A 27,578-nucleotide genomic window follows, 5' to 3' on the forward strand; every position below is an offset into this window, starting at 1 on the left:
AATTAATAAAGGAATTACAGCTCTATTCCTAACGGGTTAATTTTTAATTAACCCTAACTACTCATTCAGTAACCTTGTAACACAGAATTAATACTGGTACCTATCACAATAAAGACAATAACCTACAGTTTACCTAGGTCTTCTAGGATGACTGGCTAAGCTTTATATTACCAAATACTCGTATAATGTTAGAACAAAAAGTCTACGATTTACTTCGTCAGATGACCGAAGACACTGTCTAAAGAATATTGGTATAATACAGTATTAAAATATTTAAAGTCACATCAATCACATCAAGGTTATACAACAGAGCAGAAATAAAAATATTTACCAAAGTCCAACGGACTACGTTCCCTGGGAGCCGTCCTTTTTCGTTCTCATCATAACTCTAAAACACTAGCTATTTATTATAAATCGAAATATCGCCTAGGGGTACATCGCGGCACCGAATCTTATCATCTGATATTTCCACCGCGCCCAAGCGGTATTTTTTTCCTCAGATCGTCAGACTTAATGTCGCCAGTTCGCTAGAGATTCCACGGTCGCGCGGAGGTATTACGTAACTACTGGCCACATGGCCTCCACACCTGCTCTGGGTGTGTATTAGGCGTACAGCTCGAGCAAAGGTATTACGTAACAACTTGCCCATCTGGGCTAAATGCAATGAAACTGCACACGGCCTTCTAAAACAATTAATATCGCCACAGGCGAAAACAAATTAAGAGCATGTACCGTCACACTCATACTCTCGTCATACATGACAAATTTATTGCCACTGAACGTGTATTGACATATGCCATGTTATGAGCGTTTGCAACAAATTAAGTCGGATTTTGTTGTTGTTGGGTTTATATATATTATTATTATTATTTAATTAAATATTATTTAAAATATTTCTTTTTATTTAAATTTATTTATTTATTTTGCCCTATTACGTTAAATCATCGCCAAGCGTAGAAATCAATTTAGTGAACAGTTCGTAGCGTCATGGAATGTACTCGTGTAACACCGCGTCACGTGACAAACAATGGCGGCCAGGGGTCGAAGTACCCGTATGTTCGGTTCCGAGAATTGAACGTAGGAGACTTCTACGAATGGGGAAATTCCAGTAAATTTTTCAGTTTTGCAGGAAGTCGAAAGTTTCACATAGGCTTATCATAACAATTTATGATGTCGAGGTATGTTTTGTGCAATGTGATAATGTATTTAAAATTGATTAATTGATTAAGGGTAGCTCGAGTATACATGTATAGGCACTTGATGACAGGATAATTTAATTATTCTCATTGAATCTCAATATACCACATTATACCCCCAAAAGAACCCTCTAAGGCATGCACTAGCCAACATACAAACCCCTAAAAGTACTGCTATGGTCAAAGAGAAAAAAAAAAAAAAAAAATAATACAACGTATCATGAAATTTAAAATATGAATATTTACAATAATTATCAGAAAGCATCCCAACCATTAAAGGGACATACCCTAGTTTGTAAACACTAACGCATATTTTTGACTATTATAACTGTTTTTGATAACTTAAATCATACTTTACTTAGGTTTTATTGTTTAGATTATCAATTCCGTACATGTATTCGAAGTGTTATTGGTCATCCTGGTGTTTTTAATATCACAAAATGCATTTCTCATATTTTGTAAAACGCACGTGGAGTCGAGTTTTAGTCTATTTTTAGAGGGTATTTCACCATTTCAAAGTCACAGACTCCTGTTTCACTCTATTGTAACTTTATCCAAATGTGTTATAGGTTTGTAGATTAAAGTTACAGTCTCTGGTTACCATATTATCATGTACAAATATGAAATACAAGCTCAAATGCACTTTTAAAAAACCCGTGTGTGTTCGCTATGAACAGAGATCATCAAAAGTATATGCTTGATTCGTAGCCTGTGCCGCCATAGCTCGGCAAAACACAAACGACAGCCTGTTGTCAGTTTCATTTAACATGTGTGTTTGCCGATTTCAAATTGTAGGGTTCGTCTCAAAAATTAAAAGAGAAATCTTGTGCTGTACGAAGAACGTTCGGTTGAGGATACGGTACTAGAGTCTTTCGTTAAAACCGGTTTGATCTTGTCTATGTATTATTGACAGTCGTACCTTCCTATTTCAGAATTGATATTTTATAAAGTGTTAGTAGAACTTTCAAAGTTTAGTTTGTGTACTAGTCACACATTAATCATGTATATATTTTTAAAATAAAATATACTAAATTACTAAAGTAGACAATGAATGTTTTCACTTCTTAATTTTACGTGTTAAAATCAACAAATTCAAATAAATATTCTTTCCTTTGGAAAGGGTAAAGTTAGGTGGAGTGGGTGTTTAACGACATCAAAGTTAAAGCATATTGATTTAATAATCATCCGACCCCATACAACCGTAAATAAAATGTGTTGAGTGCATCATTAAATAAACCATATCCTATCCTTTCTTCCATCTGCTGTTGGATATCTAACATTTAGTAATTTTGACAGGTGCAGGGGGAGGGTATTGGAGGTCGAAAACCTTACTTGCCCAAGCTTAAAAAAATTTGAAATGTATTTTCTGGGGGAGCATGGCCCAATATAAACTTCGCTTAACACAGTCTATAACCCCAACCTCGCTGAAATCCCTGCACACACGACTTAGAAACCTGCTACATTTTTTTTTAGCAAGGGATCGTTTATATGTAACATCCCACAGACAGGATATCACATACCAGGGTCTTTTATATACCAGCCGATGGGGATCGATCCTATACTGATTGTGCATTTCCAAAAAACACCTTTTAGGTCTAAGTAATGAATAAAAATAACATAGTCTTGAAAAATGTTACGTAAATCGAACACAGTACCCTCTTCCTCTACTCCTACTCCTAGAGCGTTACATAATTAGTAACACCCCCTTACATGTAACGCGTATGCCAACAGCTGGCCACTGTCAAAATTTCAAGGCAAATCCCCCACCCATCGACCCCTGGAAAGGCGTTGTACCATACCTCTATGGATATAAATATGTTTTGGAGATATGAGATGACCCCTCAATCAAGACAGTTAAATTTGTTCAAAAATTGCGAAATCTCACGTGATCTCTTGTTGGGGAATTCCACACTTGTGATAAGCCAATGAAAACCGAGATCGGTAGGAGCCCGTCAAAAGTGTCCCACTTTCGAAATACTGGCTTTGTTTTTGAGCTGGATAAGCCAGCGTAGTGAACGGAGTGAGGCATCATATATGCACCAAACATAATTGGATTTTCTGTTCTGTGTGCTTAAATAATAAAAATATTCCGGATACTGCCTCTTTAACTAAACTTAAGTGTTAATTTTCACAGGTTGAAACTAGGGTATGTCCCTTTAACACATAGTCTATATTGTTACAAGCGTTTTCCCAACACTGAACACAAAAATATAAATTTGAAAACAGATTTGAAATAATTGAAAAATAATTAATAAAACTTTTTAAATCTCTATAAAGGTGTTTATAAAGATGCCATTAAATGTCAAACATAGATATTATAGTAATACAAAGTAATTAAAAAACATACATGGTCAAAGTCGGGTATATAATCATATATAATCTTTTTATGATCCTGATGAAGTGTTTTTAATACCTGATTATATCAATGTCATAAGGTATTTATCAAGAAGTATATGATGCAACTTAATTTTGTACACATTTCTCATGTATTTTCGTGTTTTAAAATTTGCATTATGGGCAGGGTTTAATCCTCACTTCGTCCTGGCCTGGAATAAAACGCAAACCAAAACACTTAGGATGGGGTGCTGTTAAAACAAAATAAAACAAAGCAAAAATAGTACTGAATGTTTTGGACATTGGAGGGTGCTATTTCAACAAAATGTTATTTAAAAACAATAATAGACATTTGTTGGTTACAACAGGCTTTCAATCACAGTGGCTAACTCAATGCACTGACTACCGTATCATGTACTAGTGTCATTCCTCCACTAAAAATTTGTCTACTGTTGAACTCGAGAGGATTCGTCCACAACCAAAAATTGTTCTAGGGCAATTCGTCCATTATAATGTTTTGTTTTTTTTGGGTATTAGTTTACCGTACATTACATCCATGGACTAAATAAATGTATGGGCACTTTTTATTTTAGTGGAATAGAGAATTGCCAGAGAAGTGCAGATTGTAACCTAACCTAACAGCTTTGCTATGCTTATATCTCTGACATCATCAGTGGCTTTGCCGGTGGGAGAAGGGGGTTTACCAAGTATGATGGGGACAATTTGATAGACATAGTCTATTATAGTTAAATTATTGTACCCGGTAATTATAATAGGGAGTGGGACAATTAAAGTAAATTTATGATTATTGTATTTACAAATTTATTATGATACTATTTTTGAACGAGCTCTCAAAATTAATAATATATATATATATATCATATTATCAATAAAGTACACAGACAAACAATAATAAGTTGATAGTGCCACTAAAATTTAGTTTGTTTCATATACTAGTAGTTTACCACAAAACAAAAATAATTAACCATTTCAATGGCTAAGAAATAACATTTTAGTAGTCTTATTCAACTTACTGTGCTAGCACAACAAATATGCTATTCAACCTGAGTCATACCTACACACTGCAGAATTCTCTCCCTTGCCGGATATGCGCAATGCTATCCTTGCACGGGCTACCTGTAACTTCATTCTCAATTCTGCAGTCCACCTGTTAACACCTGTTAAGCTTTGGCAAAAAGTTTTCTTTACTTGTAATTTTGTGTTTGTTTTTTTGGTTGAACTTGACATACTGTTGGTAGTTGGGAATTCTGTGTTGAATTTACCATGTCCGACGCGAGTTCGTTGACAGCTAGCGCACGGAAAGTTTGTGCGCGAGATGGTTGTCCATTTCCTTTACGACGTAAAGACACACACGTGTTGTGTCCGGACTGTCGGTCTTGTTCTCAAGACCGTCAGTGTGAGATCTGCGCCACATGGTCTCCTGACCAGTGGGTTCGGTTCGGTTCGCAGACTCAGGTTTCGGGTACCAGCAAAATCTTGTCGTCTGCTTCGGCAGTAGTCGGCAAGTCGGACTTAGTGGGTAGGTCCCATAAGTCTGTAGACACTTCGAAAAGTGTCCGGAAAGGGGGGAAACACAAGGGTGTTTCTTCTTCGGTCCGTGTTACGAGTACAGTTACAGATACTTCGGGAGCCCCCCCCCCCCCCCCCCCAGGCTCCTATTGTGACCGTGGTACGTGAGCCGTCTTCGTTAGTGACGGCGCCTTCTTCTGTTTGTGTGGCTTCGTCGCGGGCGTCGACATCGTCGTTACGGTTACCTTTACAAACAGAAGGGGGGCAGGTTGGAGTCGTCGCAGCACCGGTTTTGACGACTTCATCGGTTACCGAGCACATGCACTCCGTTGTGCATAGGTCCACTGCTTCGTCCGCAGAGCAGGTGGCCCCGACTTTGCCTTCGATTGCTGACAGTTGCTTCGGCACCTCAGCATTCTCAAGGCCCGAGGAGAGTTCTGCCAGTTTGCTTCGAACTGAGCCAGTTGTTCCGATGCCGGGATCCGTCTCTGATGGCATCCCGACCGATGTTTACCGTTGGGTGGAGGACTCATCCCGTTTGGGTCCTCCGTTTGCATATGTTTACCCCAAGGGTCCGGTGACTTCGGTAGCAACGGACATCTCCTCACAGTTTGCACCGTCTTTGGTCCCTACCTCTTCGACTTTACTCGATAGAGGATGAGGTTCGTGCAGATACCCCTCGGCTGGGGGTACTCTGTGGCCGCAAACTCCGACCGTTCCGCACTTGGCGCAGGAACGACCGTTAGGCTTTCAGGCGATTTAGCGGAGTACTTTCTGGCGTTGGTCCAAGAAAGGAAACTTAAAGTCACGACAGTGAAAAGTCACAGAGCTGCGATTTTCACTACTCTTAAACAGTGTGGATGTCGTGACTTTTCTACCAACTTGGTGTTGCATGATTTACTTAAATCATTACAATCCACGGTTGAATGACCTTCCATTATTCCGAAATGGAATGTCTTTCTGGTGTTACATGCGCTTAAGGGTGCGCCTTATGAGCCGTTGAGGTTTGCTAGTCTTCGTGCCTTGACGTGGAAGACTCTGTTTCTGGTTTCACTGGCAGCTTGTCGTCGGATCAGTGAGATACATGCTTTTTTGCATGACTTGGTTGATTACAATTCGGACGGGTCTGTCACTTTATGTACCGACCCTATCTTTGTTGCTAAAAACCAGTCTCCGGGGGAAGAGTTTCCACCTACTGTCATTCACAGTTTATCTCGTACACTGTCATCTGATAACTCGGATAGACTTCTTTGCCCGGTGAGAGCATTGAAGTATTATTTGGAGCGTACAAAAAACCGGCAGCAGGGTAAAAAGAGATTGTTTATTTCTTATACCATTAGGCCGGGTGATGTCACAAAAAATGCTTTGTCTCGATGGATAGCAGCTACCATCAAGCTAGATAACTCGGATAGACTTCTTTGCCCGGTGAGAGCATTGAAGTATTATTTGGAGCGTACGAAAAACCGGCGGCAGGGTAAAAAGAGATTGTTTATTTCTTATACCATTAGGCCGGGTGATGTCACAAAAAATGCTTTGTCTCGATGGATAGCAGCTACCATCAAGCTAGCATATGAGATGGCGGGTGATCATGTGTTACAGAATTTCTCTGTTAAACCACATGAGATCCGAGCCATTTCTGCTTCCCTGAATTTTCATGACTCTTTAGATATTATAAAGGTCATGAATGCAGGGGTTTGGAAAGGACGGCACATTTTTGACCATTTCTATTTCCGGGAGATGGCGGTTGGTCCTGACGGTACGCGTATGATCCAGACAGTCATTGCGGCTCAACACGTCGTGTCTGTGCGCAGGGCAACGGAAAGGGGTCGACCTCTTTTCCGTCCGACTGCCATCGATTCACGCTTTGGACATGTTTAACACTCCACCCTTTTCTGAGGGATGGTTTTTTTTGTAGTGTTGTCTACCGTTTCCTCTCCCTGGGGAGATGTTTTTCCTCCCTTTCATGGGGATGAGTTTTTCTTTTGGGAAGCCCCTTTTTATTCCCAAAAGTTTTTTGACTCCTTGTTACCGTATGTCGTGGTTCGTCCTATCTCCATGTCATTACTTCAAAGGAGCTTTTTGGGTACGGGTAAGTCCTCTATTTTCTTACCTCCTCCCATTAATGTTGAATTCACGTGCTCTAACGGTGTCATTGCACGTCCGTTATAGCATATTTGTTGTGCTAGCACAGTAAGTTGAATAAGACTATTAGAAAATTTGTTTCTAATTTTCATTATTATTCATACTTACCTAGTGCTAGCACAACAAACTATACCTCCCACCCACCCCTATGAGGCTTTCCCTCGGTGGGTGGACTTTGAACCGAGAATGAAGTTACAGGTAGCCCGTGCAAGGATAGCATTGCGCATATCCGGCAAGGGAGAGAATTCTGCAGTGTGTAGGTATGACTCAGGTTGAATAGCATATTTGTTGTGCTAGCACTAGGTAAGTATGAATAATAATGAAAATTAGAAACAAATTTTCTAAATTTATTGGTCTAAATGTTGTAATCGAGTGGACGAATTGTACGTTGACGAATTGTACGGTGGATGAAACGTCCAGAGGACGAACCGTCTGGAAAGCGTATAAGTTACCTATATAATGGTATAAGTGAAGTATCAGTGTGTATAAGTATAAGTGAAAAGAATGGTTAACTGATACTTCGCTGATACTCCACATATATTTCACCTATAAGTGATTTATCAGTGGTATAAGTGAACTGGAGTTAGATATTTTGTTGTTGTTTCTATGAGTGAAATATTAGTTTGGAGATAGTCCTTTTGCAAAGGAAATGATGTGTTCGAAATGAACATGGAAAAAACATTTTCATGGTTATTTTTAAAAAATTCATAACTTCTCATAGGATTTATCAAATTCATTGGGAACAGTGGCTAAACAACCAAACATACATGTTACAGATTTTGATAGTATTTCCAATAATAATAAAAAATTATTAATATTAATACACATGATGTTATATTATTATAATTATCCCATACTACCTGCTCACTTAAATAGACCCTCCCCACTCACCACCTGTCACAATAAATATCTGTAAAATTGTAGCTGCAGGGCAGAGGTGGACAGGAAGGTGATCCCGATTCCAATGTTTATTACAGTATGGATTTATTTTATCTATTAATGGTAATTTGTATTTACACATAAAAAAGTTAATTAACTATAACTTTGATGTGGTGGGTTAGGGGTTTGAGAGTGTTTGTGGTTAAATCCTACCTGGTGGAACGGGGGGGGGGGGGGGGGGGGGGGGATCAAGAAAAAACCCCACAAGAAAAACAAAGACAACAACAATGACATCAGGAATTCAGATAGAACAAGGGATTATTATGAGAAGTGCAAAATCCTCAGAATAATAGGCTTGCCATCTTAGGCAGTATGGTTCAACTTCAAAAGGACTTAATTTAGACTCCACTGTGTGGGTCTTCAGCCAGTAGGAGGAAATCAAAGAAGAAAACCAAAATGGCGGCACCTGGACATTTCTTTGTGCACATGTGTTTAGCTTTTTAAGGCGAGTCCGGGAGCCCGAGGCTCGCAAAAATCATGTCGGACTCTCTGGCTTGCCTAGAATACGGGCCCGCATGGCTCTTAAATATAATTTGTACAAATGAAATTGAATTTTTTAAATGACACATGCAAAATATTTTAAAACCCATGAAAACGACAGTCTCGAATCGCGATGTTTTTCCGTGATTTCATGGTGCTATTTTCGCTTTTCATGCATAGAAATTTAGTAGTCTCGATAACCCATTCGTTGCTTTCCGGTCAGTAAGAATCGTAAAAGTAATTCAGCCAATTTCGTCACAGAGATTTTCTTTTAAACCGACATACTCCGAGAGGACATTAATTTTTCAAAAGTTTTGCTTTTACAGTTTTAAATTTTTTATCGGGTTAAAACGTAATTTGACAGTTGTTATTATTTTAATGAATATCTGTGCAAGAGTTCTTTATTATAACTCGTGAACAGTGTTGGTAACTGACTCGCTTTCGCTTGTCAGATACCAAAACTGTTCACTCATTTCATAAAAATGGTATGACAGGCAAGCTCATTCAGTATTCTATAAGATAAGATTGAATTTGCGCCTACAGCATTTGCTTCGCCAGCCAGTCGATATAATTTTCTGCACATGCGCCTGCAGCATGGTTAGTACATTTCCATTGGGGCCTTTCGTATGACACGGTTCCTTCCATTTACGTTATTTTATGGGTTCGAGCTTATGACTACTTAACCAGTGACACGACGGATGTCGGGACTTGCTCATTACGAACGTTCTACCGAACTCTGCGAGGTCTTACAGCTGTATCCTAACCAGACGCGTGCCACACGAGCGATGTTTTTTTTTAGAAACCATTGATTTCAATCGCCGTATCCTAACTACATACGTACGGTGCGACGCTTGCGTCCGGTTAGGATACAGCTTTATTCAATTTTTCCCTCATGCCGGCACAGCTGGCCATGGGAATAAAATCGAACTAAAGCTGCATCCTAACCCGACGCATGCGATACGAGCGATTTTTTTTTAGAAACCATTGATTTCAATTGCTGCATTCTAACCACAAGCGAACGGCGCGACAGATTCATGTAGTCGCAGTAGGGTAGGCAGACTTTTATATTGGGGGGTGGGGGGGGGGGGGGCACCTGTGTAGTGGGATATGACAGGAACCTTTTTAATGTTATTAATAAGCAGAAAGGTAAAACATTTCTCGAGATTGGGGGGGCCATGCCCCCCCCCCCCTCCACAAGGCTCAATGGGTAGGTGTAAACCACTTGCACCGACCAGTGATCCATAACTCGTTCAACAAAGGCCGTGGTTTGTGCTATCCTGCCTGTGGGAAGGGCAAATAAAAGATCCCTTGCTGTTAATCAGAAAGAGTAGCCCATGAAGTGGCGACAGTAGGTTTCCTCTCAAAATCTGTGTGGTCCTTAACCATGTCTGACGCCATATAACCGTACATAAAATGTGTTGAGTGCGTCGTTAAATAAAACATTTCTTTCTTTCTTTCTTTCAATACCGATAGGAATTGTTTATATTTTTTGTCGCACGACGCGACATCCATATATTAAATAATCAAACAACTTTTACTTGGCGGTTTCAACTGTTGATAACAATGTTAAAAAGAAAACTGTCGTTATGGTCGGTTAGGATACAGCTTAATGGAAAGGCAACCCAACTTAAAACTTTTGTTTCACTTGTACTGCACAGATATTTTTCCATTTGCATCATCATAGAAAGTCTTTATTAAATTGTCTGAAATAAATTTGGAATATTGTGTCCAGTGTGGAATAATTGTTTTATTTTTAGTTTACCTTTAATTTAATGCATTAGGCGTATCATAAAATATTGTTTGTTTCCGGTTACCCGACCGACCCTAATTTGAACCTGCCGAACCTAAAACTTTTTTTGTATATCCAAAATTTTTTTTTTAATATAACAACGATTTCCACGAAAACATTCCAAAACTATCATAAGCACTAATTTGGTGTCATTTAGGGGATAACCCTACTGTTTTTTTCGATTTGCGGACATATATCGGTGGTTTTACTGTCGCAAATTTAGTTTTATTGGCGACCCGTTAGCCCCGAAATGTTTTCTTCTAATAATTGATTGATGGAGTTACTTCCCTTCAAATTGATGATGATGATGATAACTAGTTTAACGTGCCCATATACCACTAGGGTTTCGAACACGCCCATCCCGAGTCCGACCTCCGATAAGATCGGTGGCCTGAATCGGGATGGAGGGGGGGGGGGGGGGGGGAGGGGGGTTGAAAATGGGCAGAATTTTGAAAATAGCAATTAGTAAAAAAGTTAATAGAATAAAGCCAAAAATAAAAAAGAATTGACTGCTCGGCCGAATATTTATATAATTTGGAGCATTTTAGAAGGACAGTCCAAAATTAAAGAAGATAATAATATTTAAAAAAAAAGTAATTTCGACATAAAATTTTGAATGCAGATCTAAAAGTTTAAAGTCCGATCGATATGTCCACGCGAGTGGCCTCGTTAAGGCCATTTGGGTGCACAGCTTAAAGGGACGAGATGGGTTGCATCCCATCAAGAAAACCCCTAGATTGATAGACGTTGAAGGTGTAGTGCTGTGCTGAAATACAGATCTTGAGAAGCCGGATCCGTCTGAACGAGAGAGAGTATCAGACTAGGGTATAGTCCAGTCGTCATGGGTTGGTATAGTGGTGCGGACGGGCCCGACTCCGGAGGATACGAGATGGTATCACTATAAAGCAAGGTAAAGTCTAGAAAAAGAGTAGTAGGGGCTGACCCTGCTTCCTATTTCTTCTTAGAGAGGGGCGGTCAATCTTCCAGTGCTGCTAGGACAGGCTCGGACATGTAGAGACTAAACGCGAACAACCGTGGCGTTCTGCAGAATGGCCGTCATACGAGTCATGAAAAAAATAAGTTGGCAGTCAGACGGAGAAGTGGAATCTCGCTAAAAAAAGAATCCAACCTGGTGGTGCAGGCTGTCGAAACGAGAAGCGTTCCAGCGTTCAATCAGTTCCAATGGCCGCATACATCCCAGTAGAAAACTTCATTTCGCTGACAAAAACAACGAAATGAAGGACCCCAAGTCGAGCACACGAAAGCACGTGCAGTGTGCACAAGCGAAACAAACACGTCTTACCGCGTGGAGCTCCAGACTGGGAATGCTTCAAATTGAAGTTCGGTAACGTTCGTGAGATATCGGGAGAAGAGTCGGAAAATTGTTTTCACAAATATATGCGATCTTTTCCGATTTACTCTACATCTAGCGTAGCGAGGTGTTCCGATTAATAATAATAATAATAATAATAATAACAACAACTATATTTAATGATTTACTCCAGCGACAAACTGGCCTTGTAGAAATTTAGTGACCTTCTGATAAACTAGGGGAGGGAATGTTTACCGATACTGATGGAGTTTACTGCCAAATCATATGATTAAATATGTCAGTAAGATCTCGATGCGTTTAGTTATTTTTTGTAAGTGGTCACTGGGAACTTCGCGGGTTTCCTCTAAAACCAGTGTCAGAATGACCATGTGTTTGACGTCCAATAGCCGATGATATTAAAGATAAAAATCAATGTGCTCTAGTGGCGTCATTAAATAAAACAAACTTTACTTTTCAACATTCGTTTGAGCATCCTGAGCATTTGTACTGCATTTCTATTCATTGGACCAACCGATTGTTGCTTCAAACCAAGTGTGTACTTTAATACTGAATGCATACAGAATAAAACTAACATTGCAAATTATAAAATTGGTAAGTCTACCATTTTTTAGATACACTAGGAAAGATAATATTCATAACATTTTTTTAAATGTTATTGTTGGACAGATAAATATAGAACCCTTCTTTTCAGTTTTCACTAAAAGAAATTGTTATATGTTATTTACTGGTTTCTATCCAATTAAGGTTCAACCAAGTCTGTCCTGGACCAGTACAGAAGTTAAGTGTTAGTATGAAAGTAAACCTTCTGCCTATTATTAAACAGCAAGGGGTCTTTTGTATGTACTCTCCCACAGATAGGTTAGCACTATGTTGCTTCTCAAAATCAAAATGCCTTGCCTTTTATAAATTTATAAGTTGCCCATGTAAAAAGAAGCCTTTAAACACACCTATGTGGATAGTACTACATATTTCCTTTTTTTAATTAAGTTATGAAATAGATATAGAAAATAAAATGGCCATACGGTTTTTGTCCTTTTGAAAATTGTATAATGGAAAAAAAAGCCCTTATATTTAAAACTGCACATAAAATATGACCCCAAAACGTCACTTTACCAAGCCTTTCTATACATGCAGAGGTTATTTTGGATACCCGTAGTCAACACCTTTATTTAATATCCATAAATAAAATTATTTTCTAAAATAAAATGTTTTTCCTACCTACCGGTACCTACCCTATATTTTTCCAGCATGTAATAGGAAACAAGAATATATATTTTTTCGGCCTTATGATTAATATTCAATTACATAATTTACATCTAATTGAAAAAAAGTAAAAAACTTCATTTAATATTTGATGTTGATTACTTTAATGCCCATACTGACACTTATTGGTTACTGCAGAGTACTCGGTGTACAGGTAATTTTTTTTATTTAAAATGTCAACAAATTTAATTATATAATGTAGCATGATTCATGCATAATTATTATTAACCATCCAAGCCAGTGTCCCACGACCGTTATATCAAAGGCCATGGTACTATGTGCTTTTCTGTCTGTGGGAAAGTGCATATAAGTGATCCCTTGCTACTAATGAAAAAATGTAGCGCGATTCCTCGGACTACATGTCACAATGACCAAAAGTTTGATATCCAGTAGCTGATGATTAATAAATCAATGTGCTCTAGTGGTGTCGTTAAACAAAAACAAACTTTATAAATTACTGTTAAAGTATTTTATTTTAACAATGCATGTATGCAAATCTCCATTAAATTTTAATCTGACATTTGCCAATGGAAACTATCATTTGCATTAATTTTAAAATTATGGCGGGGTTTAGCTCAGTCGATAGACTCGTAGAGTGTTCGTTTGGGGTGCTTTGGTTCTAGGATCGAACCACCTCTGTGGACCCATTCTCGGATTGGTTTTTGCCATGTCCCAACTAGTGCCCCACGACTGCATATCAAAGGCCATGGTATGTACTATCCTGTGTCATTAATAACTGTTTGCAAGTTCTGTTAATCCTATTTCAGATCATTTCAACATTTACTGCATACAAAATAACAGCTGAGTTTCATAAATACATCACATTTCAGAACGAGATTGCTAGTATACCATTTGCAAAAAAATCTAGTGTATATTATGACGCGCTGTACTACAGTAGGGCTCGCTGGATTGTTGGCGGGCTCTCAAGATTTGTAAACAGGGAGTCCTTATGGCACTTTAATTTTTGAAACCAAAATCGCACACTGAAGACTATATACCTCATGTACGTGGAACAAGTATCATGCAGGAAAACTAATTTGGTAAGTATCTGTCTACATGTAGCACCTATTTTTTTATTTTAACAGTTCATGTTTTTCATTTAAAAAACATGCATTACAATCATTGTTGGATTTTCAAATTCTCTTTATTTATGTTGATGCATGTGCATAGGCATTTCATTTAGTAAATACAACTATACTAAAAATCCAAACTAGTGATGATTATAGTTATTTTGTCACACAAAGGTTTGGTGTTCTGTTGTTGTTTTGTTTTGGGCAAGATCAAGCGAACTGCCACATTTGAGAAAATAAATTATTTGTGAATTCAGTAACTTGTGTGGTAAGATCAGAAAGTTATTTATGTCTAGTTTCCAAAACATTTTACAGTTCTTAGATACATCTAGCCATTCATAAGTTATGTCCATTTTAGCAAATCATATTTTTAGACAGTACTACACAGTAAAACATCTAGAAAACATGTTCAGGGTTCGCTCTGTCGTTCGCCAAAGTTGCCAATTGTGAAGGAAAAAAAATGTGCGAAAGATTTGTTTGCCCATCTCGATTTTTAGAACCAAACATTTCTTCAACCAGTTTTGTTCTGTTGATCCGCCTCATGGTGTAAATATGCACTATTTGCTGTTTTTTTTCTTTTTTGTTTTGCAGAATCCCATCTGAATGTTGGATGACATTTATCAAGATGGCACTGAACAGGACATAACTGAAGAAAAGGGATGTGAGAAAATCCAATCAAACATTTGAAAATAAATATACATTTATATTATTTATAAAAGATTTCTTTGCATATACTGTTCAGATATATTAGTGGGTCACATCGGGAAGAATAAAACACCACTTTGTTAAGACTATTGTGCTTCAATTGTTATGTTTTGCTGACAGTTTACAGATAGGGTGTAGAAGTGCTGTCATACTGTACCGGTGACATAAGAACAATAACTTTTTAAAACAATTACCCTACTTGAATTAAATGGGTCCAGGGAATTCCCATGGTATTCATGGATTTTGAACCTATTGTTTCACTCTTCTTTTTTCTTTTCTTTTTCTTTTTTTGGCAAAACATTTATTACCGGTTGGTAGCTTCACCAAAATTGGTGTCAATTTCCATAGGGTCAGTGGCATTAATACAACAATTACCTGAGAATATTGAAATTTGGCCTCCAGAGATAGATTGCTGCCTAATTTCATTTGTTTAATGATTCTACCAGAGCACTGATTAGTTCATCACTGGTGTTTGACACCCAATAGCTGATGTATTTTTCGTGCTGGGGTGTCGTTAAACATTCATTCATTCATTCAGTTCATCACTGGCTACTGGATGTAAAAAATTAAATTGATAATTAATTCTGACCCATAGTCTTCAGAGGAAGCTCTCTACATGTTTGAAAAGCAGAAAGTCATTTATATGATCTTACCTCAGACAGGACAGAACATGCCACAGCCTTTGATATTCACTTATATTTCACTTATATAGCAATTTTTGTGAAATGTAATGAATCATTTATACTTAGCTTATATTTCACTTATACAGCAGTTTCTGTCAAATATCAGTGAATTAGAGAATAACTAATGAGCTACGAGGAATTACGGATTATCTGTCCCGAGTGAATTAATGTTGTAAACCCGAGCCTCTGGCGAGGGTTTTACAGTATTAATTCATGAGGGACAGATAATCTGTAATTCCTCGTAGTGAGTTGGTTATTCTCTTTATTACCCATTGTCAATCTTTAACGATTTTAAAAGTATATTTACGTTCTAGTCGGGTCCCATTTCCCCAAAAGGTGGAAGGTGCGAGCATTTTTTTAGGATTTGGGCCAGCATAGATTTTTAGCATAATTTGGGGGTGCTGAATCCAAAAAAGTATGTTGGCCTTCTGACAAATTACGTTTAATGGGTCAAAATGGCCAAAAACTAAATGGCCGCCAAATGGTCACTAAAAAGTATAAAATTTGGCATCAAAGTGTTATTAACGGCATTATTTGGTGTTATAAACACCAGCCAGTGTTAACATATACTACTCAAATAAACTGAACAAAATAGTTGTGTATGCGAGATGATAAACCAAGATGGTCGCCGATTTATAAGTGTTAATATCGAGGACATTTAATTTGTCAAAACATGGTCTGTATGGGTATGAATAAAACAACTTTACATTGAATTTATAATAGCAAACACGATGAGTGGAATCATTCTATATATATCACCAATGACCAAATAATACATGCAAAGAAAAACTGAAACAGGAAGAAAAATCAGACAGCATCGGAATGCTAAGTAAAGGGCAAATCTATCAGCATTTTATTTTTATTGGCGAGCATTCATGCAACTTGAAATGATACTTTTGTCACATCTGCAGAGATCTGTACAGGGCAATCGTGCTTTCTTACATTTGCATTTCAATGTTCTGCATCCTGTGTGACATTGACAGGAAATCATCTCAAGACAAGCTTGAGGAATTGGATCATTTTTCATTAGAACAGGCCATCCACAAGAGTCCATCCCATAGATAAAGGTGTTGGGAGATCTGGGCTTGTGAGCTTGCATCCATACCATTGCCTGGTAGTGAGCTCGTGTTATATGAAACACACAGGCATCACTTGTGGGTGGCATATGTTCAGGGCCTTTCAATTTCCCAAACAGAACTGTTCGTGCTTTGTCAACGGTGTCAACAGTCTGATCATACAGTTTACAAATGAATTGCTCAGCATTTTTCTGTGTGTCTTCAGTAAGCACCCCCTTCCCGAGTCCTTCTAACTAAACAGCATTCTCTTTAAACACTTTGAATGCAGATTTCTTTGAAATCCCATAGAAATATGAAGTGGTATCACTTCCTGTCAGAGCATAAAAAGCAAGCAAATTGTGACGACATTCTGGTGATGTGAGGTTTGTTTGCAATACTGTGTTTACCAGAATATTCTTTGGCTTTTGTCCTGTTCCAGCAATCATCCAAATTATAGCTTTGGTGTTTGGCGAATGAAAAAGCAGAAGCAACAGGACATCTGTGTCTCTTGCCGATATCACAATAGTATTGCAGTTGGATGTCTTCGAACAGTGTATTGCGTGAAGCACTATTCGGGTATCAGCTTCCTCATGTTGAGCCTTTAATTGGTCTACTTCCAAATCGTTGTTATTTGTCACCACTTTATCTTAATCGGCGAAACTACCACCAACTACAACTGTTTTGTCCTTGGGTGAAAGTCTGATCAACTCTTCTGAGACTAAGTTTGCTAAATCAGATTTGTTTTCTGTTAAAGCTAAAAAAAAATAGCCAGTTCTGTGGCAATGGTACTTCTCTGTTTTCAATTCTTCTCCTTACAGGACGATGCGTCTTTGTGCGTTTAGTTCTTGTAGTTAATTTGATGGACAGAGGTCTGTAACGATCAAAAACAACATCTACCCTTTCATAATGGAGTGCTTTTTGCAAAATAACAGAAACAAACATGTTGGCATATTCCCCAAATGTTTTGATATCCTTAGTTTTCAGACTTTGCACCAATGCCTGACCATCTACAATTAAAGCAGACTTGCCAAGTAATTTCACAGGTACACCCACGTCCACGCCTTTTATCAGTTCATCATCAAAACTGCTTTGTTTCCTGCTTTAATGCTTCCATTTGTTTCGAAAATGGCTATTGGTACAGGAAGCAACTCATGCTTCATGATCAGTGAAATGTTCACTTCCCGCCCCGCTTTGTAGGCTGTAACCAATCGAACTAGTATGTTTCTGTCAGCCTGAAGTATTTTGCTCTTTTCAACTATAGACTTTGTTGGTTTTTCGATGCAGTATAGGAAAGCAAATGTAGGAGGATTGTTTTTCTTCAAATTTTCACGCAGTGGAACTTTTGGAACTTTCTCATTATTTGTTTGTAGCCTGTCTTTGACAAATTGCTGCAGATGATCCTGTCCAAGTTGTTTGGCAAATAACAGAGACGTTTGAATGAAATCAGTTGCTATATCCTTTGTGACAGGATTGACCAAGACATCTGTCCGAGAGTTTGGACCCATCACTTCATACCTTTTCATAACTTTGACAATTGATGTTTCCGATTTGTAATCCACGCACTGTCGACTTTTTGTAACCTCTTTGTCTGTCAAAATTGTACATAATCCTGGTCAGAAGGCTAATGTGCGATCGCAAGTTGTAAGATAACGACCATCTACACAGGGCAGTGTTAGTTCTTGTTATGTCAATGATGCCTCCACCTTTCTTCCCTGTTGCATTCAGCCATTCTTGGCTTTGGTCTGGGTCGACTTGATTGAATTTTGCTTTGGACCTTTTGACAACAAAAGTACCCCGTTTGAATTCTTCAAGGATCTCCTGCGGTAATTGATGAGCATCAGCAAGATAGACAGTACCCCATCTGGTGTAGCTGATGTGATCGTATCTATGAAACCATGGCAACATGCATCGAAATGCATACAGATACAGATCCCAGATCCCATCCCTTTCTGCCCTTGTAAACATGAGAAGTACTGAAACCATATCAAGATATGTCAACCAAAATTTGAAATTTGCATTCTGGTTAACCTCAGACTCGTTGAAGTAACCCCTGAAAGCATCATTCTGCAATGTGGACATAAGGGCATTCATATGATTGTCATCATGTTTTATTTACATCAATGTTTGGTGAAGCTTAATGTCTTTCTCTTGTATGAAATGCATTAACTGCGGAAAGATAAAACTTCAGAGAGCTTGAGATGTTAATTTATGAGCTCTCATTCCTCTACTGTAGTTTTTCCCTGTCAATATTTGATAAGCGGCTACAGGACCAAGCAGGTCAGATTCTACCCATATTTCATGTAAACCCGACCCTTTCATGTGATCACCAATAACTTTCAAATAGTTCATTGCGATGTGTAACCCTGCCATTCTTGGTATTAGGTTCTCTTTGTATTCAGGTACTGCCCATTTCAAATCCATAAGTTTGAAGTATAGTGCCTGATCAACAGTAATGACTGTATATTTTTGTTGTAACTTCTCAGACACATGCATACACCTCTGCACAACAGTGTTCAATGTATCAATAGCATGAGCTGGAGCTTGAATAATGGGCATATACCCGACGTTAGTTAATTCGGGATCAGCTGTACTGATTGAAAGAAGACCAAGATGGAGGGCAATCTTTGTCACTTCGACTGTTTCAGATTCAGTAGATAGAAACACATTTTCGTCTACAATGTTTGGAAAAATGGGTGTTGTTTTGCCTTCGATGATACCAGCAGGTACTGTTTTATCCATTAAGTCTGGAACTTTAAAAGTTTCTCTCCCAGTAACGGAAATTTCATCCAATTTCAAACAGTGATCTTGTCCTAGCTGCCATGCAGCTACTGGTGTGGCATGGAACGTGTTCAACCCATCTAGAGTAGAATCACTGATGTCAATGTTATCTGCTGTGAAGTGTGTAAAAGTATTTTTGGACAGATTAGCTGGCTCAAAGTATCCAGTCATTGGATCCATCGATTCTAGTGTTATTTTTCTGCCAGTGCTGTGTCAAGTTTCAGTATGTCCTTGTAAGTCAGCACTGTGAAACAGATTTACTAACTGTTTTGATCTGGTTACTTGGTGCAAAGTGCAAGCAAGCCCAATATGTTTCGGTGTCCATTTTTTACCATCACTCACACCGTAAACAATGTTCTGAGCAACGCTTAGTATTTTGGATTGTTTATCACACACAGGTTCATCATAATCACATTCAGCATCTACATTTAGTAGTTGGTGACCTCCATACATCAAGTTCAGAAACATATAAAGACTCTCTGGCACACAGTGTATCACATCATCTTCGTTGATATTGAGGCCTGCATGTCCTTTCTTTGAAAGCAAATCTTTTCGCATTTTGAGAGCTACATGTACCAAGGAAATGAAATTACTGTCCATTGATTCATATTTAGCTCTTCGTCTTGATCATATTTCCTTTCATGATGAACATCACCAATTATGTTATGAACACAAGCATGTGGAACAAGAAGCACCTCCCTTTCAGGATGTTCTCTGTGTAGAGGACTGACAAACTGAACGTGATAATGAAGTTTATTCTGTAAGGTTTCTTTGAATGATGATTTTCTAGACAAGTATGAAGATGGTATTACAGAAGATGTTTCTTCCACGAGTATAGTGTACCGATGCCATACATCAGATAGTTGCAGGATTTGTGATTGTGTTGCTGCATACTCCAGTTCTCGGGTCAGAAATATCATCGCAAGATCAGTACTTTTTCTTTCTGATTTGCATTTTTGTGCTCCATACTGAAATGGTATGAAATTTTTAATGGTATTTTCCTTCAACTGCAATCAGATCATTTACACTTGATAGTCGCACACGCATTTTGTTGTGAAATTTAGCATCATGTAAAATCCTATCACTAACTTGAAATGTTGCGACGTTAAATAGTTTACCCATGGTACTGTGTTGGCAGAACATACACAAATCCCAGTTGATAGGCTTCGTCGATTTCCTCGAAGAGTATGGTGATGGCCCTACAGTGCATTCTGGCGCTGATGGAAGAGATGATGCAGGTGATGTTAAAATGGGAACATTGCTTCTCAAACGCTCGGTTTCTTTTTTAAACTTTGATTCTAGTGTTCGTATATATTTCGGGTGTGTGACTATAGAGTAGCATTTCCTGTGACACATAATACTAACTCCTGGTTCGAGCTTCTCAATTCGAGCTATTGCATCATAATTTGATACATCTCTGTAACTCGTTCTGATTCGAGCATGCTCTTTGAGAGTATCAATACTTTGAACTTTTTTTCTTTCAAGGTCATCAGCTTTAGTCTCTTGACAAATAATACACATATCTGAGCTGTCCTGGTGACGTCGTTTCAGACTGTTGCTGGACTCCATACTCAGATTAAAAATAATATTAATCGAAAGAAAAGTGTACACAATGTCAATAGTGGATAATTAAAAAAATATAAAGAAGAAAAAAAAGGACCGTAGCAACTAACTTAACCCCACCTATTCTTCACCCTCACATCCTAAAAGGTTACACACCAAGAAAAACAACAAATATATTTTAATAAAGCTCTACTATAAAATTATTGTTTGATGAATTTAAAACAGACTTATCTTGTTACTTTAACATTTACCTGTTGAACAATTTACAACGCAAAAGCCAAAACAGCCGCACTGAACGGCCCGAGCACTTGTTCAACAAACCCTACGAAAACACAGAATTTTTCTCAAACGGAGACGAGTTATCTGCGTTCTTCGCTTAAAATATGTTCTAATATAATAAAGATACGGTTTATATTAATAATATTAACTCAATACCAACTATTTCTATACAATTATTTTTATTTTATTTCTCAAATTTCGCAGGTGTCCTCCATCTTTGAAATTTCGGAGCAGACTGGCCGTTTTCGTTGCTCTAATCTTTGGTACTAAAAGTCTCACGTACATTATTATAATTAGAAAAGACAAATGCCCTTTCTCAAAATACATTATGTTAATAATTTAATTGAAGTTTTAGCAACTACACTGGTGTTTGTTACGCTGTGGTACGTGTTTTGGTGTATTATTATACTTGGCTACAATGTATTTTCGATACAATCCTATTTCCGTAGATGGTCAATATGTTTTGGTCATTTGACCCTCAAAATGTAATTTTTTAGATGGCCAACATAATTTTTCGGATTCAGCATACCCAAATTAGGTTAGAAAAGTATGTGGGATATAATCCTAAAGAAATGCTCGCACATCGATAAATAAGCATCTTTCTGAGAAATGGGACCAGACTATTCTCGCTGCTGTAACAACTAACAAGCTCTACCAGCCATAAAAATATATTCAGACGCGCCGTTACCGGTGCACACCCAACAGTATCCATCAAAGAATAGTTCCAAAAACCCCCAGTCAAAATAATAAAATAAAAACATTTTTAAACATTTGTACATATATTTTGATTTTTAATTCCGTAAATGTTCGTATTGTAAAAAAATATTTGAAGTTCGTAGTAATAGTAATGAACAACTAACAAGCTCTACCAGCCATAAAAATATATTCATACGCGCCGTTACCGGTGCACACCCAACAGTATCCATCAAAGAATAGTTCCAAAAAACCCCAGTCAAAATAATAAAATAAATACATTTTTAAACATTTGTACATATATTTTGATTTTTAATTCCGTAAATGTTCGTATCGTAAAAACATATTTGAAGTTCATAGTAATAGTAATGAACAAAAAGTAGTCCCGGCAGTATGTAATTGCCAATCAAATCTTGTCTTTTTAAAGCCAGCCAATCAGTGACTGTAGAAGCAATCTGCACACTGTGCAGAGATCGAAAAAATATTACTCCGTATATTTGAGCCCATATGGGTAATAATCACTTATATTACACTTATACTTCACTTATACAGCGATTTTTTTTAAATATCAGTGAATCACTTATACTTCACTTATACAGCAATGTTTGTAAATATCAGTGAATCACTTATACTTCACTTATATTTCACTTACACAGCGTGTTTTGTAAAATATCAGTGAATCACTTATACTTCATTTATACAGCAATGTTTGTAAATATCAGTGAATCACTTGTACTTCACTTATATTTCACCTATACTTCACTTATACAGCAGTTTCTGTTAAATATTGGTGAATCACTTATACTTCACTTATATTTCACTTGTACAGCAGTTTCTGTTAAATATCAGTGAATCACTTATACTCAATTTATATTTCACTTATACTTCACTTATACATGTAAGTCACTTATATATATATGGTTAACACTTCACCTATATGTCACATGTTTACTTAAGTTACTTATACTTGAAAAGTATTAACAACTTATATACTTCACTTATAAGTGAAAAATATGTCATTTCGGTAAGGGTATATATAGACGCAAATATGACATCATATGGCATCATCAAGACTCAAAATTGCTCATATTTAAGATAAAAGATATAGTTTCCAGTAGATATGACAGGGTTGAAAATTAACATGAAAACCATGGTCACCAGCAGGGCCAGTTGAAGACAAATCTTACTGGCCCTGCTCAAATTCAACTCGCCCTCCAATTATAATATTGCAATTTAACTGCACAACCAAAATTAAAACTAGAATATTCTTTGTTGAATATGTACTTGTTGCTCACCATATATATTGCATTTGCATCAAAAGAAAACCGATTAATTGGCATGTAACTTCATAATGAATAAAGCTAAAATGCATATAAAAACATGGTATTAAGTTTTAAACCCATACCAGCTCGAATAACATTTTTTGAAAATGAAATCCAGTATAAATAAAAATGTTTCGTTACAAATTACTATTAAATTATACAGATTAAATTGTATTTTTAATAGAGGTGTGAAGACAAAAATGCTCTCTGAAGTAAAAGATAATGCAGTACCAAGAGCAAGAGACTAAACGTGGAACTCTTCATGCTTTAGTAAACTAGTCTGAAAGTGGTAGTTCTCTTTGTGGCAATGCAAAAGGGATGAAATCGGCAGTAAAGGATTTTCTTGGAAGTACCAAACTATATGATGTACTTTGTTATCCATAACCCAGTATCCCGGCCCATGACAAAATATAGAGCATGGTCCATGTCTTCTGCTGCCAGATTTGTAGTTCGAGCCAGCACAGATGCGGCATGTTTTGCCACATTCAATTCAGTTTCGGTGCTTTTCTTTTTTTAACTGGTACCATACTCGCCAGACCCTAAAATATGTGGTCGCCCAATGGACTACCTTTGTAAAATTCATAGTCGCCCTTGGCCAATAAAGGTTGCCATGGGCGACCGGGCGACTGCTAATTTTCAACCCTGATGTGATACTCATAAATTTACCCATGGATAATAATGCGTAATCCTTAATGATGTAACATCACAAATGCTAGGCAGGAAGATAACATGTACTATCAGTCTTGGAAGAAAACAATGTCTAAAATAATGTTACAAATTTCAACTATTTCCTGATGGGCTATCTAAAATAATATCTTCAGACACTTTGTTGTATTTGATCAACAAAGCAATTCAAAACATAGTGAGTACACAACTGGTTCCAGGTCATCAAAATAGTTTGGCTACTGACACCTCATACCTGAAGCTTGTGAGGAGTTCATTGTTTTATGTTCAAAATTTTATTTTATTTTTGTAACAGTCACCTCCAGTTTGTGTCTTCAGACCATCCTCTTTTCGCACCCAGACTAGCACCTAATAGTATAGCTGATAATTGTGACACCTGGCTGCTTCACAAAAAATCCTTCTTCAGTATTGCACTTTTCATATTACAAATAATATTGAGATTGTATGGCAACTACAAATTTCCTGCATATAAAATGTAGATGAGAAATGTGCTCACCAAATTAACCCTCAACAAAATATCGTCCTAAACCAAATACATGTACTAGCTGTCAGTGTCTTCAAAATAAAATTTTAAAATCTGTTCCTGGCTTTGTATGGTAGCAATGTCATCACCAATGGCATGTGTAATTTCAGTGAAATATCAACCCCAGTCTTTACAAACAGAAAGTTAGTGCCTTGATCTGCATTAACCTTTGTATTCCATTTGCCACCACAAAGCACTGGCAGGTGCTTTGTTTATAGATTGCCACTCCCAAGAACAACACACCTTTCCTTACCTGTCTTGTAGGAGGACTGCCCTCTTAAGATTGATTTCACAAATTAAAATGTGCTCAAAACAGAACTCCCTGAATATATTTACATACAACTCTGATGGCATGTACTCATCATGTACTAGCTGTTAAACAGTGATGGTATTAGGTGTTTGCAGGTGGTCTAAAATCAACCTGTAGGAGATATCGGGCCTCAGAGTTTGTGTTGGTGGCCATATTGGATTTATGCTAATTAGGGCCTTTCCCAGTGTCGGATTTGGGTAAATTTTTGAAATAATGTTAAGTGTGGTCATCTTAATCATATATATAAATAAATATAAAAACATCTATTGCAATTTGTTCTAGGTTCACCTAAATTTTGACTTAAATTTACTGGACTGAAATGTACAGGGTTTTTTACTTTTAGGTTAGAGGTTTGCCTGCCTGCAAATTTGTTTAAACTTAATAGTTCATCCTATCCTACAAAAATGTTTGTTTTTAAATAATTTCAGTTTGATTTGACATAAATAGAAAAGTAAAAGTGTTCTAGCAATTTTTTAAATTTAAAATGCTATTTTTGTGTGCAATTTAGAAAACAGTTGTCTCAGAAATAAATAACTTTTAGTAAATTCTATAGTAGGAAAAAAAGGCATTCCCTGTGGGAAGGACTATAGTTACTAACTTTTGCAAAACATAAACTAGTTCATCAAGATAAATGTCAAGCGCAAGGTGGCACATGCGCTTGATGTTTATCTTGATAAACTACAAATAAACATAAAATTAGAAACAAAACATTATCCCTTTAACTGAGGGCAATAATTTTTATCGAGCTGCACAAAAATGTCATCATTGAAGCCATTGCCTTACGGCACGTCATATCACAGGTATGGCAATTACTGTTGTTAGGTTTGAGTCCTCTGTAACAATTCATCATGTAACCGCTTACAATTCATCAAGTTTGCATGAATTTAAAGCTGCATAACTGACACAGCACATGAAATATATGTGTCTGTTTAAACATTGTGCTGGGGTATCATTTAACAAACATTCCTTTCATTTTTGAAAGTATGTATATAATATATATATAAAAGGTCCACAGGAATAACCTATGATGTCAAACTTTTGGTAATTTGATATTTTTTATTTTAATGTTTCCAATTAGGCAATCATGGAATATTTATACCTAAGTAAACATTATTTATTGACATCTCTTTATGGTCTACCAAAACTATAGGTTTTTATTTTATTGTGTCATTGTGATCTTGATATGCACAACCTTATGATATTGATCATCTGTTTGGACCATCTGTTTATTCCCTTGAACCTTTCATAATTGTGTCATTGTGTGTTATCATACTGTGTGTGTGTGTCGCTGTGTGTGTGTGTCACTGTGTGTGTGTGTCACTGTGTGTGTGTAATGGAAAAATGTAGTGGGTGTTCTCTCTACAATTGTTAAAATTACCAAATAACTGAAAATGTGTTGAGTGCGTATAGTTAAATAAAACATTTCTTTCTTTCTTTCTTTCCAATAGCCGATGATTAATAAATGAATGTGCTCTAGTGGTGTTTTAACAAAAACAAACTTAAATTCTGTTTATGTGTGTGCATCTCTGTGTATGTGTGTGGTGTGTGTGTTTGTATGGTGTGTGTGTTTGTATGGTGTGTGTGTGTGTACATTTATATTTGGGGTGTTTGTGTGTGTACATCACTGTGTGTGGTGTGGTGGGGTTGGTGTGTGTGCATCAGTGTGTGTGTGTGTGCATTTGCATCACTGTTTTTGTGTGCGTATCACTGCGTGTGTGTGTGTGTTGTAGGGTATGTGTGTTTGTGTGTGCATCATTGCATGCATGTGTCACTGGCGTAGCCAGGATTTTATATTGGAGGAGACTTAACTCACACTATATATGTATGTATGATTTTATATGCCACTGGTGTGTGCGCGCATCACTGTGTGTGTGTGTGTGTGTGTGTGTGTGTGTGTCAGTCATAATTACTATTTGTTTACTTATCCTGTTTCAGTCATCAAGACGATATGCCTCTGCTTAATGTTGCAGTCATTGGAAAAAGTGGCACAGGAAAATCAACATTTATAAATGCATACTTTGGGTTGCCACACACTGAAGATTATGCAGCTATGACCGATGTTGTAGAATGTACACAAATAACAACGCCCTACTATCTACCAGGCTGCGATGTTGTTCTGTGGGATGTCCCAGGGTTTGGTACTCAACGCTGTCAAGATGATGCAGATTACATACACAAAATTAATTTGAAAAACTTTGATTTTTACCTGTTGCTTTCTTGCAGTAAAATAAGTGAGTATGAAATTTTACTGCACAATGAAATCGCTAAACAAGGAAAGCGATACTTCTACATAAGAACCAAATTTGACAGAGAACTGAAAAATGAGAAAATGGCTCACAGAGCTACATTCAGTGAAGAAAACACCAGGAACAAAATAAGGAAGGAGATTACAGACAAGTTCCCTGATGTTCCGGTTTATTTTGTTGATTCCCTGAAACCAGACATGTATGATTTTCCCAGTCTGAAGTTACTTGTTAAAGAGGGGACACTCTTTTCAAAGTCCTCTCACCGAGATGTTCAGCGAAAAGGGGAGTACATGGTGGAAGTTCGAAATAATCGTCAGCGTCCAGCTGCTGTGAGGGAAAAATGTATTATACTGTGAATTGAGATGGATGGATGGACTGAAGGGGAAATGATGCTTTACTCGAACATATGTTTGAAAAAAACAAATAATTATGCAATTCGAAAATGAAAGTTTTAAAAGAGAAACCTGGTGTTTGAAAAACTTTTAACGGCATATGTGAGATTGATGGATGGACAGATGGGAAATGAGGCTTTACTTCAACATATGTTTAAAAAATCAAATATGCAATTTTTAATACAAATGTGATGTTTGAAAAACTAAATTGTGATGTTTATAAAATACAGTAGAATTTCATTGGCTCGAACGCCCAATGGTCGAACGTA

At 37.2% G+C, this 27,578-nt stretch overlaps 1 protein-coding gene across 1 annotated transcript; it reads left to right on the forward strand.

Moving 5' to 3' along the window:
- The first annotated feature begins 1,039 nt into the window (after positions 1-1,039).
- On the forward strand, positions 1,040-27,578 carry LOC121375331 (interferon-inducible GTPase 5-like). Its single transcript, XM_041502734.1, has 2 exons — positions 1,040-1,178; positions 26,607-27,578. The coding sequence occupies exons 1-2, from the start codon at positions 1,168-1,170 to the stop codon at positions 27,271-27,273; spliced, it is 678 nt and encodes a 225-aa protein (XP_041358668.1). The 5' UTR covers positions 1,040-1,167; the 3' UTR covers positions 27,274-27,578.

The sequence above is a fragment of the Gigantopelta aegis genome, chromosome 6 (assembly GCF_016097555.1).
Source record: "Gigantopelta aegis isolate Gae_Host chromosome 6, Gae_host_genome, whole genome shotgun sequence".
NCBI classification, from domain to species: domain Eukaryota; kingdom Metazoa; phylum Mollusca; class Gastropoda; order Neomphalida; family Peltospiridae; genus Gigantopelta; species Gigantopelta aegis.